This window comes from Mirounga angustirostris, unplaced genomic scaffold (genome assembly GCF_029215605.1).
Source record: "Mirounga angustirostris isolate CCGP_5_RB_7025 unplaced genomic scaffold, mMirAng1.0.hap1 SCAF_1, whole genome shotgun sequence".
NCBI classification, from domain to species: Eukaryota; Metazoa; Chordata; class Mammalia; order Carnivora; family Phocidae; genus Mirounga; species Mirounga angustirostris.
In genome coordinates, this window is record NW_026991709.1 from 181,370,564 (window position 1) to 181,389,694 (window position 19,131).

The following is a 19,131-nucleotide window of genomic DNA, read 5'->3' on the forward strand; positions in this document are numbered from 1 at the left end:
TATTCATGATAGTAATTTAAATCCTTACTTGCATCATTGTTACTATCTACTTCTCCCACTAGACTCTAAACTTTGAGAGCAGAAAATCTGTCAACCTTCTTCACTGCCTAATCTGTAGTGCCTGCCACAGGGAAGGAGCACCCCTAGCGTGTTTTTAATCAATTCTTACTATCCCTAAGAAATCCCAGCGCCCCAGAAGGAATGTAGAGCCAGGGAACCCACTTCTGGCAGTCTTTCTGTCTGATCACAAAGAGGGGCGGGGCCGGACGCAGGGGGCGGGGCGCTGGCGAGCAGCGCGCGGGGGGGCGGCGCTGCGGGGGCCCCGGGGGGCCGGCCGGGCCCGCCCCTCTCCTCCCTCGTGCCTCCGCCCCGCCCGCGCGCACTTGGCTTCCCCGCGCCGGGTTTCCTGCGTAAGATGGCGTCCCCCGCAGCAGCGCAGGCCCGGAAGCTTCTGCGAGACCGGGTGCTCCGGCCCCCGCTGCTGGCGGCCGGGTCCCAGGTGAGCGCGCCCCGTGGCAAGGAGCCCCGTGGCCCTCCTCGCCGCCGCCTCTTCCCTCCTGGCGGCGAGGGCGCGGCGGCGCGGGCGCTGCACCCCTGGAGGCGGCGCGCGGAGCTGCGCGCGGGCGCACGGGCGACCCCTTAGCCCCCGCTCAGTTGTGGCCGCGGGACGGAGGGGGGCGACGCCCAGCCCTCAGCCGCGGTTGGCGGCGGTTTCCCCGGGCACACGTGGAGAGCGCCGGCACCGCACCTGGCGCTGCGTGGCCGGTCGAGAAATTCCTCGCGCCGGGGATTTTGGAGTCCTGAGGTTTTATTATCTGCTTGTCAGTTCAGCTTTGGAAAGGTCTTGACCCCTGAGCGCGTTTGTTAGGCCACGTGATGAATGAACATGCCTAGAAACCTAACGCAGCCTGGCTGGTATTAACTCACCTCCCCGAGGAACTTTCTACAGGGTGACTGCTTTTGCAGACTTCAGGGCGCTTGAGTTGGTGAAATGGGGGGGGGGGGGCGGGTCAAGGAAAAAAGTGGGAAACGCGCTCCCTTCTTTCCAGGAGCAGCCAGTCCCATCACAAACACGTCATAGCATTGACCCTGTCCACTATCTTCTGCTTTATGGACGATAGAAACCTACGGAGGCCCGGGTGCATGCTGAATAGCTGTTGGAGCTTGGCTTCCAGTAGATTCTCCCTTCTGCAGCATGACAAGAGTTGAAGTAGGCAGAAGCCCTCTGGGGAGTTTTGAGTTGGTGATGACTCTTGGAGAAATCGCTCAACTGCTCAATTTCTGATTCTCCGTAAATAACCTCTTTCCCCTTTTAAAGAAAGGGCAGTGTGGGTCTCAGCCACACAGAGCAATGTCCTTGTTCATTTTCCCATTTTTAATTTATGAGAGACAGATTATCACTCATGCAAATTTAACCAGGATATGCATAGTATAGTTTTTATAAAAAATGAAGAGATAGCTACTAATGATTTTTTGAGTTACTCTAAGCTTTGGCTAATTATAACACATGCAAGGTTTTTCTCCCCCCCCCCTTCTCTTTTCATTTCCTGACTTCTCATTTCTCTGTTTTTGTTAATGTAAATTTAAAAGGTGCTAATACATATTACTGTAATATCCTTAATAGGCACTTGACTGTATGGTGGGATAGCAAAAGGAATAGCAGTTTTGTCTAATTAAAATCACTAATAACTTGTAATAGAGTAAGAATAGCTCCAGGTGATCAAGTCCTATTCATTATTTAAGTGTTACAAAAAACAAGAACTGTGGTGCTAACTATGAGTGTAGACTTGAATTGATGAGAAATATGGGGCCCAGGGCAGTGAAAACTAAAGCAAAGCAAGTAATTGTGCAGAGAGACCTAAGTGTTTAGCTGAAGTGTGATTGGGTTTCCTGCCTAACCAAGAAATGAGAGCCTGAACACAACACTCTAGAGAATCTGGTTGGGGACAGATAGCCTTGGTTTGGTAAGAAGACTAGGTGAAAGGATCCATTACCTCACTCCATCTAATAGCCTTGATTTACATTACTTGTGGATGATGTGTTATCCGGTAAACACAAGGTTTCAAAGATGAGAATTTTTTTAAGTTGGGGAGAGCAGATAGTGTCCAAGACACTATCTTCAAGCTTGACATTAACAAGCATCTAGTCCAATCAGCTCATTTCACAGGTGGAAAAATCGAGGCCTAGAGAAGTTCAATGACTTGTTCAAGGTTATAAAGAGGGTTTGTGGCAGAGCCAATTCCAGAATAGTTTAAGTTTCTATTACACCAGGCTGTTACTTGATGAGTGTAGACTTCCTCATGAAAATGTATTATGTCAGGATTTAGGTTAGTCTGCATACCAAGTAGGAACTAACTATATCCAAGTCCTAGAACTACTGACACACTTTTATTATTTCTTTATAAACATCTTAGAATTGACAGTAATAGGTGAGCATTGCTCATGACTTGTGAGAAACTCTTCAAATTCTTGGGTACTTCTTAGTATCTACTCCATCTGAGTCTCCTTTGATGGTGTGCCTAACTCTTCCCTTGACCATGGCAAACATGACAATTGAACATGACCCCCCCTTTTCCCACCAAACTTAAATCCTCACTAAGTGTCTCAGAAAGCTTTGCCATTCTTGACTCAGACCTACTTTGTACTGGACCCTGGGCAAAGCTATTGGGTGTATAGAGATAAAAGGCTCCGTTTCTGCTTAGAGAAGTAACTTTAACCATTCACAAAGGTACCCCTAGAATGATACTTTACTCCCCCAATAGTTAAATTTAACTATTTAACTTGAGACCTATTCCTGAGGTTTAATGTCTTTGACATTTTTTATTTCCTCCGCTCTTGGCTTCAGTGTTTTGACTTATGATTGATGTTATATTTTAAGAAGGCCCCCTTTAGCCACTTCTTATTTTATATATATTTTTTATTCAGCCCATATAGAGGACAGGACTCTTCTAGGTGCTGATATTTGGGGTTAGTGAACAAAGCAGGCAGAGAACATGATCACATAGTTTATTTTCATGGGGGTGGGGAAGGGCTAGACTGTTCATATGTAAATAATAAGATGGCTTCAGTCGGGGACAAAGGCTATGAAGAGAATAAAACCAGATCAGGGGATGGAGAATGACTAGCTTAGCCAAGAAGGTGAGTGTAGATTAGATGGTCAAGGCAAACCCAACTTGATAAAGTGGGGTTTTTAGTTTCGTTTTGGCCTATTTTTTTTTTAATTGCAATATAACGCATGAACGAAAAATGTACATATTATAAGTGGACAGCTTGATGAGTTCTCACAAATTGAACATGCCCAGGTCACCAGATCCAGAGCAAAAAAACTCATCATTTAGCAGTAACCCAGAGGGCTCCCTGGTGCTCCTACCTGTTGCTACCTCCACCCTGGAAAGGGTAACCAGTCCCCTGACTTACACCACCATTCCACGGTCTTGTTCCTTTTTGTACTTTATGTAAATGGAATTGTACAATGTGGACTCACATTCTCAACGTTATGTTTATGAGATCCTGGAGGTGACTTTTTGACATTTGAGCTGGGACCTGAGGAACGAAAAGTAGCCAGCCAAGTGAAACTCTGGGGAAGAGTGTATTGGGCAGAGAAACAGCAAGTGCAAAGACCCTGAGGTGGGAGTGAGCTCAGCGTGTCCAAGTAGTTAAAGAGGGGAAAGTGGTGGTACTAATAGTAGTCTGAGGTAGGCAGGGGCCAGATCGTGTGGGGATTTGCAGCATCTGATAAGGAGCTTATAAGAGCCTAGAGTGGTTAAGTGACTTGCCCAAAATTATTTAGCTTGTAAAAAATAGTTGGGTCTGAACCCCAGTCCCGGTTGCTGAAGACAAGGCATTTAATCACTGTACTGTATACTTATATAGACCTAGGCTGGCTTTGAAACTTTTAGAGAGAATGTTCTGTGAACTCAGCAACCCAGTAAAGATCTAACCATTGTTAGGGCTGTTTTCACAGATAAAGGCCATGTTGCCAGGTCCAAACAGTCAGCTAGGACAAGAGGGTGCTGCGTTACGTGGCATATAGCAAGGCACGGCCACAGTGGGCACAGAAATTGTGACACAGAGCCCATTGCATGGGTCATGTCTGAGGGGAAATCTTGGTCGAGGGCACAGAGTTTAAATAGCTAACGATAATTCTAAACATGGTACTGGTGCCTTCTGGTACATTTTCCCTCTCATTATGGCAGGGTGAAGTTCATAGAGCTGCTCTGTTGTAAGAGAAGCATAGACCACGTGGGAAACACTGCCTGTCAGGTCCGCATACTGTCGGAGGAATCTGGTTAGACCCCTACTGTTGTAGACTTCAAAATGGATGGCTCCAGCTTACTTTTCTCCTCTCTCAGGAAGTAGGAGGAGAAAGATGGATGTGTGGCTTTTAGAAGTCAACGCCTAAGGTTCTGTGCAAGTCCTTATCGGCCAAATGAGGCTATGGAGGCTGCTTTGGAAGTTGTGACTCACCTATATGTGCCTTCTTGCCTAAAAGAATAAGTATCTTTTTTTTTTTTTTTAAGATGAAATACATCTGCAATTTCTGCTGTTAGAAAAGGAAATCTATCTCAGATAATTTAGAAGCTCAACTGTTGACCTTCTGTGTGGGCAAGACCTTTAAGTGTCCCAAATTGGTTTTATCCTTTACGGCGGGGCATGGAGTGTCCAGACCCGGAGTAGTGAGAATTTGGCTGCGCCCATATCCTAGCCCAGTTCTGTAGGCACAATGCCCAGAAAGTCCCTGAAATAGTATCTTGTATTTTGGGGAGAAAGAGAAATTATGTAAGTAACCTCAGATCATTTGTCCTTCAATTCTCTTTAGTACTCAGTGTGGAATTGTCACTTTATCGCTTTGTTACTCGATGGAAATGTTTTGCCTGAAGAGCTTGAGAGACTTGTACATGTTTGAACAAATGGTAAAATCAATATACTAATGAAATTTGGGGAAATAATCCTCAAGTGAGTCTGGTGAAGAAGATGGAAGTGGGAAGGGCATTCCAGGTGGGGTGGGCTGCATTCAAAGGCAAAGGGCAGAGAGAAGGTGGGGAGATTAGAGGGTACAGAGAACGAAGAGGCAGGTAGGTGAGTAACCGAAGGAGAGGGCTGATGGTGATCTTTTAGGCAAATGAGGAAGGAGGATGGGCTGTAGAAAGCCTTGAACTCAACATGTATAGAACTCCATAACCAAAAAACCAAGCAAATACTGTTCATTTAGTTCATTTTCTGAGCACTTAGTCTGTGCCCAGTGCTATATTTGGTGTAAGCTCCCTGAAGGTGGAAACTATGTTGACTTAGTTCTTCCCTGTAAATCCACTGCTTAAGAGAATGCTGGGCATATGGATGCACCTCATTAATGAATGCAGAATGTATGACAGTGAATGCAGAAAGGAGATACAGGGGCTACCCTCACGCGGCTCATAGTTTGGTGGCAAAATTGGCACGTAAACCAGTAATTATACGAGGTGGTGTAGCTGCAGTAGAGCTGTGTTTCTGGTCTTCGAAGGCACTGCTTGGTCCTGCATTGGGGCACCTGCTGTGCCCTGTCTCTGAGACACCGTTCCCTCTGATCTCAGGCTGTGTGCCCTTCCTTTATTCACCTCTCTGACTCAATGTTAGATCTTCAGACCGGGCTTTCTCTAATTATTTTTCTGATTCTCCCTCTCCCCGGGGATTATTCTCTGCCCCTTTCTTGCTTTATTTAGCAGTTTATAACACTTCACCTGGTGGTTTACTCTGCGTGTTTGTGTATTTATTTGTGGTCTGTCTTCTTCCCTCTCCTACAAATAGAAGATTGTAAGCTCTGTGAGGCCAGAGATTTTCTTACACACCACTGTTTCCCCAGCTGGCCCGACTAGGTATTCAGTAAGCTTTTATGGTCTCAATAAGTTGGTGGGGTACACAGAGAAGAGCCCGAGGCAGGTAAAGTAACAGAAGTTGAGCAATGATGTAGAAAAATTGAGTCAAGAGAGGAAGGAAGGGGCTGTAGAAAGTCTACTTGTGAAAGGGCTTTCATAATAGGACTGGTCATTCCACATGTGCCAGAGACCCGTGCAGAGTGATCTCTACACATTATTTCTTTAAGCCTGCGTGCAGGGGTCACAGAGTCACCTGCTTAAAATCACGGTGCCCGGGAGTCACCTGCCTCATGCTGACAAGCCACTTAGGCTGTTAAAACATTAAACTGTATTGCTAAAGGATCCTGTTTGGGCTGAACCATCCGGTTGCACTGATTGCTTACATTTCCCCATCTCTTTGCCCTGAGTGGCAGTCACCTTTGGTCCTTGGGCTTGTGCTGACTCAGGCGTACTAACCAGTGCTGCGCAGTTGTCCTTTCCAGGCTTTTAACTGACTCTCTCCTCCCCTGGCTTCAGAGTCTGGGAAACAGAGTAACAGAGGAGAAAAGGGTATGAGTTCTGCATTCACATAGAGCTAAGTTGAAATCCTGGGTCTGCCACGTTCTTGCTTTGCAAATTATTGAACTTGGCTGAACCTCTATTTATTGTTCTTTGAAAAGGGCTAATTCTCATAGATAGTTACAAAGAAAACGTTTGACGTTAAAATGATACAGTTGGCTCATAATGATTAATCCTCTTGCAGTGAATTAGAAGGTAAATTTACTTTCATTTTTTCGGGGGCTTTATTAAGCTAGAAACATTTTCCTTTCTCAGACCTGATAAACATGTACTGTTTGCTGCCATCTCAGGGTTAGACATTAGCTTGGTGTTTCCGTATGTTTTATTTCACTCAATCCTTGCAACAACCATGTGAGACAGAGATGATTTTTTTCCATTTACATCTGGGGAAGTTGAGGCTCAGAGAATCCAAGGCCTGCCTCCTGGGCCCCAGTTGTTCATTATTGCACAGATGACATGAAGCGAAATTCTATAGAAGCCCAAGGTAGCAGTGGGGAAGGTCACACGGGGAGCTCAGTTGCACCATCCTGGATGTGGGTCATTCCAGAAATGTTTGCACATCTTGGTGTTGACTTAGTAGTGATGGCTTCTGGACCTCATGTGTGTCAAAGATTTGAGGTGGGAGGACACTTAGAGAATAGACCATAGTCAAAATATGTACCAAAGGCCAACCAGCATGTGCCCTTTGCTGTCTACCCAAGTGCAAAGCACTGCCTGGAGGGTTTCAGGAATGCTGGAGAAGCTGTGAAATTGCATTGCCTTTGCAGAGAGGGCTTTGGGGAATGCTAACGGAGGATGAACTGGTGTTCTGAGTTCAGACTTTGATCAGTGTGCTCATGTCATGGTCAGCTTTTACCTCTTTTTAGAATGGTTCCAAAAGAATAGCACTTCAGCACCAGTCATGAAGGCATACTTTTCTAATGTTTAACTCTAAAATTTATTTTTATTTTAAAATTGGAGTGATTTGATGTAATGTATAAATTGGTCCTGGAGACATGCCAAAGCATTAGGAGTAGGTCTGTGTAAGTGTGGGACTTGTGAGTCGGGTGGGATGTGGGTCTGGAATCTTTCTTTTCCCACCACTCTCCACTTCTCCATGTGCTTGATCCATTTCCATTTTGGGGCTGTCTGAGTCCCAGGGTTGTGACTCATGGGCACTGAGGAATTTTAGGAGGGATTCTGAGCTGTCTTGTGGATTTTGAGGTGGGGGAGCAGTGAGAAATTAGGCTGGAGACATAAGCAGGGACATTCTGCTGATCCTGGTGAGTCCGGTAGTGGAGTTAAGGTTTGTTCTTGAGGGCAATGGGGAGTCATCAAAGAGTTAGATAGTGAGGCGACAGGGGCACTTTTGTTCTTTAGAGTACCCTTTCTGCATATAGGATAAAGAGGGTTTGAGGAATCCAGGCATGGAGATCATTTGGGGGACTGCTGAACTGATTCAGTGCCAGTAGTAATTATGTCAGGACAATATGCATAAATCAGGACTGGGATCAGACTGTCTGGGTCTAAGTCTTACCTTCAACACTGATTATTTTTGTGATCTCTAACAATTATAAATGTTTTAAAGATTTTATTTATTTGAGAGAGAGAGAGAGAGTGTGCATGAGTGCAAGCAGAGGGAGGGGTGGAGGGAGAGGGAGAGAGAGAATCTCAAGCAGGTTCTGCACTGAGTGTGGAGCCCGACGTGGGGCTTGATCCCACGACTCTGAGATCATGACCTGAGCCCAAATCAAGAGTTGGATGTTTAACCAACTGCACCACCCAGGCGCCCCAACAATTACATATTTTGTTATAAGACTAACTTTTTCTCATTTCAGTATCTTTGAAAACTAAACTTTTTTGCACACTTGTGATTGATAGGTTTCTTTTTTTTTTTTCCCCCTCCAATGGTATATACAATGGAAGAAGATGGGGGCTTGGACCAAAATTAGGGTGATTGCATAATTTATTGTTTATTGCCAAATTGGGATACCTTGAGAGTGAAAGTGAGCACTTTGAGTAATTACACTAGGGCAACAGGGGTATAACAGAAACCAAGACTGTCTCTGGAAAACCCTAACTGAATTGGATTGAATGTTGGTAATGGGGATAGCAGAGAAAGATTGGCATTATTAAGGCAATAGACTGGACAGGAGCCATAGTTTCCATGCTGGGTCCCCATTGCTGGTTTCTCCTTATCCTGTGCTAAAGCAAAACGGTGATAAAAGCCTGTTTACCATCCCTGAGTGGGAAGGGTGTGAGGAACCACTCTAGTTAAAAAATATCTCTGCTTATCTTTGCTCCTAGAACCATGTACTTTGTCCCTATGCCCAAGTGTTCCCTGGACGCCTTGTTATGGCCTCAGGAAAGGAACATGGAAGTAAAAGAAGAGAAATAGAAAGCCCCGTAAATCTCCCTGCCTTACCAAGCCCAGGTTTCTAAACCTGAGCACGGTGACAGTGATGCACTTTCCAAGCCCCAAGCCCCAAGCCCCAGACCTTTTCTGATGTTGATGACATCCTGGCCCCTGTTGAAATGGTGCAGTCTGGCTTAGTTATTCCCTTCTATATTCTCAGTCTTGTGTGGGTGGTGCTGTTGCTTTGGTTGAAAGAGACCTGCTTGGATATATCTCAAGGAAAATAGTTTATTGAAAGGGACATGTGCCAGAACTCAAGGCTAATCTTCCTTGGTGTTGGCTCTTCTGTGCCTTTTCTGTATTGTAAGTGGTCTCTTATTGTGGTTACATCTCTTTATGACTTCTACGTGCACATGATTTTTTAGAATTCTATTTAAATTCAGTTAATTAACATATAATGTATTATTAGTTTCAGAGGTAGAGTTCAGTGATTTATCAGTTGCGTGTAACACCCAGTGCTCATTACATCACGTGCCTTCCTTAATGCCCATCACCCAGTTACCCCATCCCCCCACTCACCTCCCCTCCAGCAACCCTCCGATTTTTTCCTGTAGTTAAGAGTCTCTTATGGTTTGTCTCCCTCTCTGATTTTGTCTTATTTTTCCCTCCCTTTCCCTATGATTCTCTGTTTTGTTTCTTAAATTCCACATGAGAGAAATCATATGATAATTGACTTTCTCTGGTTGACTTATTTCACTTAGCATAATACTCTTAAGTTCCATGCAGGTTGTTGCAAATGGTAAGATTTCTTTTTTTTTTTTTTTTGATGGCTGTATAATATTCCATTACACACACACACCCACATCTTCTTTATCCATTCATCTGTTGATGGATATTTGGGCTCTTTCTATAATTTGGCTATTTTGGACATTGCTGCTATAAACATTGGGGTACCTGTACATGATTTTGATTATCCATTCCCATGCCTACTATAGCCCCCGTCCCCAAAACATCATCCAGCTTCTGTCTCCCATAATGTTATACTTCTAATAAGAACATCTCATTTCTCTGGCTCATCCTTTTGTATTCAGGTTTAAATCGCTGGCCAGCTGAAAGATGGACTGTTTTGTATAAGGTGTCTTCCTCTGTCCTACAGCATATGGCTGAGGTGGGGAGGTCTTAGGAACAGCACCATGGCTCCCCCGAGTAGCAGAGCTCAGGGTGCAGTGTTGGTGGGGTGGCCTGATCTCCATTTAGAGCATCATGATATTTTCTATCCTTCATGAACTGCTGCTAACCCATCTTGTTTTCTCCAAGATCACATGTTCATGGATGCTTTTTTCCTTTTTCACATTTCCAACTTTCTGAAGGTTTTCTTACTCTTCACCTTTTTGATCTGTGTTGGACTAATTTACCAGACTTGAAGATGATAGCAGTGGGCCTGGTTTTAGACTGTTTTCTTGTGATTAAAATGAAACACATTTCTCAGGAAGGAATTATTAAATGGGAAAATGGGGTGTCATGAGAAGTCAGCTCATTTATCCAAATAGCCAAATGAGTATTTATAAGATACATGTAGACAGTGGGCTTCATACAGGCCAAGAACACGTCCTCAGCTTTGTTTGAAACAATATTCTGAGTTGAAGTAACTCAACTTCTCTTGGTTTACCTCCACTTTATGCTTCCCAAAGAGGATTTATTTGGGTCTTTTTGCCACCACTCAATAATGAGCTCCTTATTGGGCAGGGCTTCCTTTAAGCCACCTGCAGAGGCTCCTGGTTCCCACATCAGTCCATGGTGCAGTCAGCTAGGACTCAGGGTGCAGGGTTCATTTCATTCAAACCCATGGTCTTGTGAAAATTATTTACGTATTTTATTTGTAAGACACACTGTTCTCCCCCCACATTTCAACATCTCTGAATTCCAGATATGTTTTATACTTGTGTCATAGATTGATTGGCAGGTTTTTTCCCAATGATACATGAAAGTGGTACAAAAAAGTTGTTGGTTGTAAAATTGATGAAATTACCCTGTACCTGAGTTCCCTCATCTGCAAAATGGGGAGAGTTACAGTACTCACCTCCCAGAATTGCACTGAGCATTAACTCAGCTCATGCACACCATCTTAGCATTGTGCCTTGAATTATCAATAAATATTAGTGATTGGTTTTGGGATTATTATTGCAAACTAGAATCAGAAAGGCTTTATTTTCATAGATCTTTTCCCTGCCTTCCCTCTAAATCCCTTCAGTGCCTCACTTTGCAAGGAAGATCAGCAATGGAAGCCCAGAATAGAGTATCAGAAGAGTCGGGTAGGCAATGACATTAAAGGAGAGAGAGAGGATCCTTGTGGTGCCTTTTGTGTGCTCAGGAATAGAAGGAATAAAATGAAATCTCTTGGGAAAAGGACTTTCTTGCCCTCAGCACTGATTGGGAGATTTTTAGCCTTATTAGAAAATATTAGTTTTTGCCAGATCAATGGGGATCTCTTCACATTTGTATAAGGAAACTGATATTTTTTTGCTTGTTGCCCCCATCTTCTGATCCTGCTCTCCTAATTGCTGTCAAGATGCTATAGTTACAACTGCCTGGACTTTGAAGGACTTATTTGGGCTAACTTACCTTTGAAAAGGGGAGGAAAACCACATTTAATATGCACTCTCATTCCAGCCTTAGGGCTTACATAGACCTTAAATAAGTAATATAAAGAAAGCTGAAAGTTATTAATTATTTTTGATTAAGGGGATAAACTATTAATGGCGCGTGTTTCTTTGTTACAATTCAGAACTCTTTTTAAAGGGATGTATCATTAAACCTGAAAACAGGGAAAAGAAGAATAAATTTTTCAGTTGTTAACTTTTTTATAATTAGCATGAAAAAATAAATGTGCTATTTGGCTAATTAGGAAAACTAGATAAATTTTGAAATAGTAAGTTATAAACCAATTATCCTCGCTAATTTAAAAATGATGAAGAAGGGTTGAATGACTAAGTGTTGAGTAGGCTCCTTTGAAATGGAGGCAGAAGTCTTATGATTGGTCCTTTGGGGAGGCTGAGCCTAAGGGTGTAGATTCTGACACCAATTCAGATGGGTTTTCTAACACCACCAAGTGATTCTCCCACACCAGTTGGGTGTCCTATAATTCAACTCCATTCTGACACTGTTTACCAGAGATAACATCAGATTCCACATGTTAAGGACTCAGTCTTAAAACTTTAACCTCCCCCTGCCGATCTCAAGTCTAGATTGTCACCTGTGCTTCTGACCAACCATAGATTGGAGGTTCCCTTGGTCCCCTCTGCCTCAGGTTCAATCAGTTTGCTAGAACATCTCATAGAACTTAGAGTACTTACTTACTAGATTACTACTGGTTTATTATAATAAAGGACATAGCTCAAGAACAGCCAGGTGGAAGAGATGCCTAAGGTGAGGTATATGAGTAGAGTTGAACAGCTTCCATGCTCTCTGAGTGCACCACTCTCCCCAAAACTCCGTGTGTTCACAAACTCCAAAGCTCTCAGAATCCCATAGATCAGGGATTTTTATGGAGGCCTCATACATAGGTATGATTGATTAAATCTTTGACCACTGGTGATTGAACTCAATCTCCAGACCCTCACACCTCCCCTAAGAGGGATGGGACTGAAAGCTCCAACCCTCTGATCACTTGCTTGGTTCCCCTAGCAACCAGCCCCCATCCTTTGGTGGGGTCCAAAAGTCACCTTGTGCACATAACAAGAAGATAACTTTATCCCCTTCATCAGTTAGGAATTTCCAGGAGTTTTAGGAGCTCCATACTAGGACCATGGATAAAGTCCAAATACGCATTTCTTACTACAAATCACAGTATCGCAGGTACTTTTAGGATTGAAGTACCAGATCCAAAACTCCTAGCAGGGCATATTGTGAATGTAATGGATGCTTTCTTTTTTGTCCAAAAAAAGTTTATGGTGAGGCTTTTATGAGTGGTATAAAATTGATTTTATAACTATATTTTACATAAAATATAATTTTAATGTGGGGGAAAACTTAGAGAGTTAAGCTTCAGATAGAGATGAGAGAAAATTATTGTTTCCTTTTCCATCGAAGGGCCACAAGTGAGTATGACATTTCATTTATCTTAATTTGGCAGTATATCAATAATGTTATGTCTACAGTAATCCATGAGTTACAGTATTTCTTTCTTGAAGATATTTTGTTCTCTGCTACAGGATGAATCTGTTTCCCCCCAGCATACTTCAAAGTGTTTTTTAATAGGTCAGAAAAGAATCCCTTTACTGGAACTTTGATGTTTTAAACAAGCAACATTGTTGTAATTTAAGTAAAATTAATTATGAATGCAAAGCAGTGTTTTTGTGATTGAATTGGGGATGTTAAGGGAAGTAGCAAAAGAACTGCATTTTTGATTCAAAATTTGACCCTGCAAATGCCTTTTATGTCTCTGAAACCTTGTTTTTGCTTCCCAAGTTTCTAAAGGTCCTAAAAATATGAATATATATATATTTAAAATTTTTATTTTTTACTTTTTTATTGTGGTAAAATATACATAGGATAAAATTGTCATTTTAACCATTTTTAAGTGTACCTCTTTGTGGCATTAAGTACGTTCACATTAAGTACAATGTTGTATAGCCATCACCACCATCCATCTCCAAGGACTTTTTCATCTTCCCTAACTGGAATTTGGTACCCATTACACACTAGCTCCCCATTTCCCTCTTCACCAGCCCCCTGCAAACTACCATTCTGCTTTCTGTGTCTGTGAATGTCACCGCTCTAGGGACCTCAGGTAAGAGAAATCATACCGTATTTGTCTTTTGTGACTGGCTTGTTCCATTTAGCATAATGCCCTTAAATCTCATCCATGTGATAGCAAGTGCCAGAATTTCCTTCCTTTTTAAGGCTGGATTATATTCAGTTTTATGTATAAACATAATATGTTTGTTGATCCATTCATTCATCAGTGGACACTTAGGTTGCTTTCACTTTCTGGCTATTGTGAATAATGCTGCTATGAGCATGAGTGTACAATGAATATATATTTTATGTTAACATTCTCCTAAGTAGAAATGTTGTCTGGTGTATAGTTTGAGCTACATTTCCTCTTTCCCATGTCTGGTTAAAATGTTTAAGAAATACCTTTACTGTTAATATTCTATTAAACATTCATTATTCTTTTATTCTTCCAGTGAGTATTTGTTAAGTGCACAATAGGCACACTTATTAGGCCCTGGAGATGGTGGGTTGGTGGGAAGCTTGGGCTTATGAGGTTGTTGCTGCCTTTAAGGAATGTATATAGTCTAGTGTGTGGAGACCACTGAGAAATGGGCAGTTATAGGGAGAGGTGCGTGATGCTCTCGAGGGCTTCGCAGGGCTCTCTGGAATGCAGCTGTAGCGTTTCTCTGGAACTCATCTACACTGGGGCTGTTGATAGCGTCTGTTTGGATAACCTGAAGTTGAGCACATGTAGGAATAGACTCCGGATGTTTCTCAAGCACATCTCATGGATGAGCCTGGTGTTGTGCACTTGAAGAGGATTGTCTCATTGAGTTGTTACAGTGACCCTGGGAGATAGGCATTCTCATTGCCATCACAAAGCCCATTTAAAAAAGCAAACTGGTTCAGAGACTTTTCACAGAGCTGTTGTCACAACTGTTATCCCACACAACTCCTTGGGTTGCCACTCACATTGGTCTGTTCAGTTGTGCCTGTCATGGGTTGAGTGGTGTCCCTTCCAAAACCAAATTTCTACCTTCACGGCCTAACCCCTAGTACCTCAGAAGGTGATTTTATTTCGAGATAGGATCTTTACAGAGATTATCAAGTTAACTGAGGTTACTGTGGTGAGCCCCAATCCAGTAAGACTGGTGTCCTTATAAAAAGGGGAAATTTAGATTCAGAAATGCTGGTAGAGAGAACACGCATCTGAACATGAAGAAAGAGATCACGGTGATGCTTCTACGAGCCATGGAACACCAAAGAAGGCCAGCAAACCACCAGAAGCTAAGGGAGAGGCATGGAACAGATTCTTCCTGACAGCCTCAGAGGGAACCAACCCTGATGATGCCTTGCTCTCAGAACTTTGAGACAATGAATTTCTTTTAAGCTCCACTGTCTGTGGTGCTTTGTTCTGGTAGCCATAGGAAATGAACTTAATAATGCCTTTTAGTGTTGTGTGTAATGCAAGTTTCTTGACTCAACTTGAGCTTTTCCACTTGGACCCTTTTGGCATCTCTGAGCTTTCCTAGAGATGCACATCTTTTATAGCTGCTTGGAAAGCCAGCTCATGGACCATGAATACAAGTTGTCTTGCTTTATGCTTCATATACTTGTTTTTGAACCAAACATTGTTTCCTACTACATTATTCACCAGTGCTGGCTTGAGAACCTCTGACCATTTCTGAAAGTGAGATCAATTTAAAGCAAGAAGAGTTGCAGTTGAGAGAAGACTATTCCAAGGAATGGGGTGCAAGCTCTGATACCACTTCCTAAATAGGAATTCTAGAAATATTTTGAACTGCAGCAAGAAGTTGAAATAAATACAGAGCCTTACTTCAGATGTGTCAATTCTGGTATTTTTTGTATAGCTTAAGTGGAAAACAAACCTCATTATTTTTTTGATCTCACCCAGCTCTTAACCATTCTCTATTCAGACAGCTCATCTAAGGTTAAACAAAAAACCTACATTTTGAAACTTAGGTACAGGCCTTTTAAAAACAGTTACATAACTTAATCCAGCTGATTTTGTAATCAGAAGCATTAACACCAAGCACTGTTTTTCTTCAGTACTACAAAGTTGAAATTTAAGAATAATCAACATGCAATCAAAAGCTGATTATGAGTGAACAATAATGAACATAAAAGTGAAATCAATTCTGAGGGTTATAATGAAAGAAAAAAAGGAGTAATAGCAGTAGTTGAAAAAAGAAAGTAATAAAAAGAAGTTATGCTAATAGGCAAATAGTGGATGAAAATCAGTCAGTGGCAATGTTCCACGGAATTCTCAGACTTTGGGGAAGAAAAGAGAAACAAAGATTATAACAGAGTAAAAATGTATATACTTTAGAGACTTACTGCCATAGATGAAGGCATCTAGGAAAAGTCATCGTGAGTTTTAGGAATGAATCACGTCTGGTTCTAAATGTTGGCAGGTGGCATGGAGAGAACGGCTTCAGTTGTATCCGATTCTAGCCCACTGATCGACTGTGTGGCTTCAGGTAAGATACTCAGCTTCTCTGAGACTCAGTTTCCTCATTAAACAGTTTAACATTTATTGTACATTGGTTATGTACCAGGAATTATGCCATGTGTAAGGTGCGTACACAACATGGCTACTAAAGCAATGCGTCCCTGAGTGCAGAGAGCGTACCATTGGCTCTATGCAAGACTAGATGATACAGGGAGGTAGCATCGGATACCAGTGAATCACAGAGTGAGGAAGTTACTCTTCTAAAATGTCTTCGAAACCTTAAGATTTCGTCAAGGAGAATTTTCGGTCCTGTGCCAGTGTGCTTTTAAGATCTTAAGCTCAGGACTTTTTACCTGGACTAGCCAGAGCTGAATCCCTTTTATTTTTAGACTGTATTGATACTACCTTCTACTTAGGCAAACAACGTGGGTAGTTGTTTAAAATAAAGTTCCTTAATAAGCTAAAGCCAACCACATAAAGAAATTGGTAATAGTATTGTTTTGTGGATATAGCAGGAATTGTGTGTAAGCAATTGTCATTTGGAAATCTTTGAACCAGAGTCACCTTTAAATTTCTCTCAGTTTGTGTTCCCTGGTAGCCCATAGTGAGAAAAGGATTCATGTGAAAGTAATTTTTGGGGGGAGGTATTTCCAGGAAAATCTGGAAGGGGATCAGGGAAGTTGAACCAGTAGGAGAAGAAGGATAAGGAGGGTGTGTTATTCAGCTGAGACTCAAGGAGGGCAAGTTTGCTTTTATTTGACAGGGCAAACTGGGAGATGGTGTATGTACGTTACTCACTGGGGTTGTCCCCAGTAGGGGCAAGGGAGGTGGGGTATTCATACATCCTCACCCCTCCCATCAGGATATAAATTCCCAGGCACTTGCAGTTTTTTGTGCTCCAGGGGAAGTTGGCATCAGCACCCCATGACAAAGGGCCACGGGGGCTGGCTGCTGGGGTTGGGAGCCCACAGGGACTGTGTGGAGGGATCTGAGGTTATGTGGGGGGAGCCCCCGTAACACCTGCCGCTGCAGGTCTGTCCCAAGTGACATGTAAGCCACTTGTTAGCCTTGTGCATTGGACATTTAGTTTAATCCTCAGGGTCTTGGTTTCCTCGTCTAGGTTAAAATAGCAGTAGGAAACCTTTGAGTTCTTCTCATGAAATTCTAGAATGTGAGAATGGTTAGGCATCTTGGACATTATCTCTTACACAAGAAAGCACCCTTATTGCAGAGAAATTAAATGTGGAAGATCATTTGTGCTGCCTGGGTCACAGCAGGAACTTGAACCCTGGTCTTCTGACTCCTATTCCAGGGCATTTACAGCTTCTGATTCAAGTGACATAAATGTATTTTGGTCTTCGGGTATATTTTGTTTTCAATGTAAACTCTGTGGTTTGTGTCTGTACGTGGCCTTGCTTGGTTTTTCAGCTCTTCTGAATTAAGGACCATTTGAAATTCTGCAAAGAAATATTGAACATTTGGTTTAATGTTCCCATGGACTTTGGCCTAATAAATCCTGGCTGAGCTTTTCTATCTATCTGCATTAAAAAGATATTTCTCTCAAAACTTGGTATTTTGGTGAAATGAGTTTATGTATTTTTTTGTTCAGAGGCTTTCTTCTTAGGTCTGAAGTGTAATGGACCACAGGAACCTGGAGAGCTTACGAATTGGTGATGGTCTCTGTAACGTTTATAGCATGTTGACCAAATAAAAGTTGCTGAAATGGGTTCAGGTGGTTGATGATAACAGATATGTTTTTCTCAGCTTCCTATGTGTGGTTCTTTTAGGAAAAAAATATAGATGCTCAGGTTTCCTTTGACTGTTTAAAGAATCCCACATACAGGTTGTACTTCTACTTTAACAGTGGTTTATAGAATCTTAGGAGAAACTTTGAACAGGATTCAGCCCTAACGCAGAAGGCAGGACCATTTTGTATGGGCAGTGAAAACTTGTTTATGATCACTGGGATAGAAATCTGTGGGTTTTCTTTTACACTAGGTTATGGCTGTTACATGGAATCAAAGTGGTGTTTTCAAGACTGATTGCATTTGCCTTTAGTAACAAATACCGTAACTAAGACTGCAAAGCAGTATATATGGTTTGGTGGGTGAAGAACATAGGCCGGGGATTGTGAGATGATGGGGGGGGGGGAATAGGGAGAGGTTGATAAAAGGGTATAAACTTCAAGTTTTAAACATGAATAAAGTCTGAGGGTCTAATTATAACGTGATTATAGTTGATAACTAATGTATTGTATAATTGAAATTTGCTAGGAGATAGAATTTAAATGTTATCACCAAAACAAAAAAAAAACGGTATATATGAGAAGAGATGGAGATTGATGTGATAATTCACTTGCCGGGGCGGAGGGGGGGGACAGGGAGGGCAGTCATTCCACAATGTATCTATATATCAGATCATTACATTGTATACTCTAAATGAAAAAAAAAATATATATATATATATCTTAGTTTTGTCATATCTCAATCAAGCTAGGGAAAAAATAAAAATTAAGTAATAGAAGGGCAAGCAAAACGAAACAGAACATAATAAAAAATACAGGTGTAGGGCCACCTGGGTGGCTCAGTCGGTTAAGCGGCTGCCTTCAGCTCAGGTCATGATCCCAGGGTCCTGGGATCGAGCCCCATGTCGGGCTCCCTGCTCGGTGGAGAGTCTGCTTCTCCCTCTCCCTCTGCCTGCCTCTCTGCCTACTTGTGCTCTCTCTCTCTCTCTGTCAAATAAATAAATAAAATCTTTAAAAAAAAAAAAATACAGGTGTAGGCACCTGGATTCTAATCCTGACCCTGACCTTACTAGCTCTTAAGTTCTTAGGGAACTGAAACTCTCAAGACTTTATTTTCCGCCTGTTTCAATAGAGGAACCACAGTGGGGTGGGGGCAGGGAGCAGTATGAAGACTTAACAGAGAGAGATAAAGACTGCTGGGCATGTAGTGAGCACTCAGTAAATGGTGGTGATGGTAATGGTAGTAGGAGTGCTAGTTGTTTTGTTAGGAATGATAATAATACATTTTGTCTTTTTGTTTAATGAATTTAACATTTTCTTAATAGATCATTTTACATATGGGTGTGCTGTGAGGTTGGATAATTTAATATGCTTTCCTCAAATAGCAAGCTGAATAACTTACGATAAATACCACATACATACAGGTTTGGCAAGGAAGAATCATTCTGATGGT

The 19,131-nt window shown here is 42.2% G+C and overlaps 1 protein-coding gene across 3 annotated transcripts in view; it reads left to right on the forward strand.

Moving 5' to 3' along the window:
- Positions 1-344: 344 nt before the first annotated feature.
- Positions 345-19,131, forward strand: part of SUCLG2 (succinate-CoA ligase GDP-forming subunit beta) — a 378,288-nt gene continuing 359,501 nt past the window's right edge. For all 3 annotated transcript variants that reach the window (XM_054504644.2, XM_045861999.3, XM_064593921.1), the window contains exon 1: positions 345-499. In XM_054504644.2, the coding sequence (XP_054360619.1) occupies positions 416-499 (84 nt within the window). In that variant the 5' untranslated portion in view covers positions 345-415. The remainder of the gene's footprint in view (positions 500-19,131) is intronic.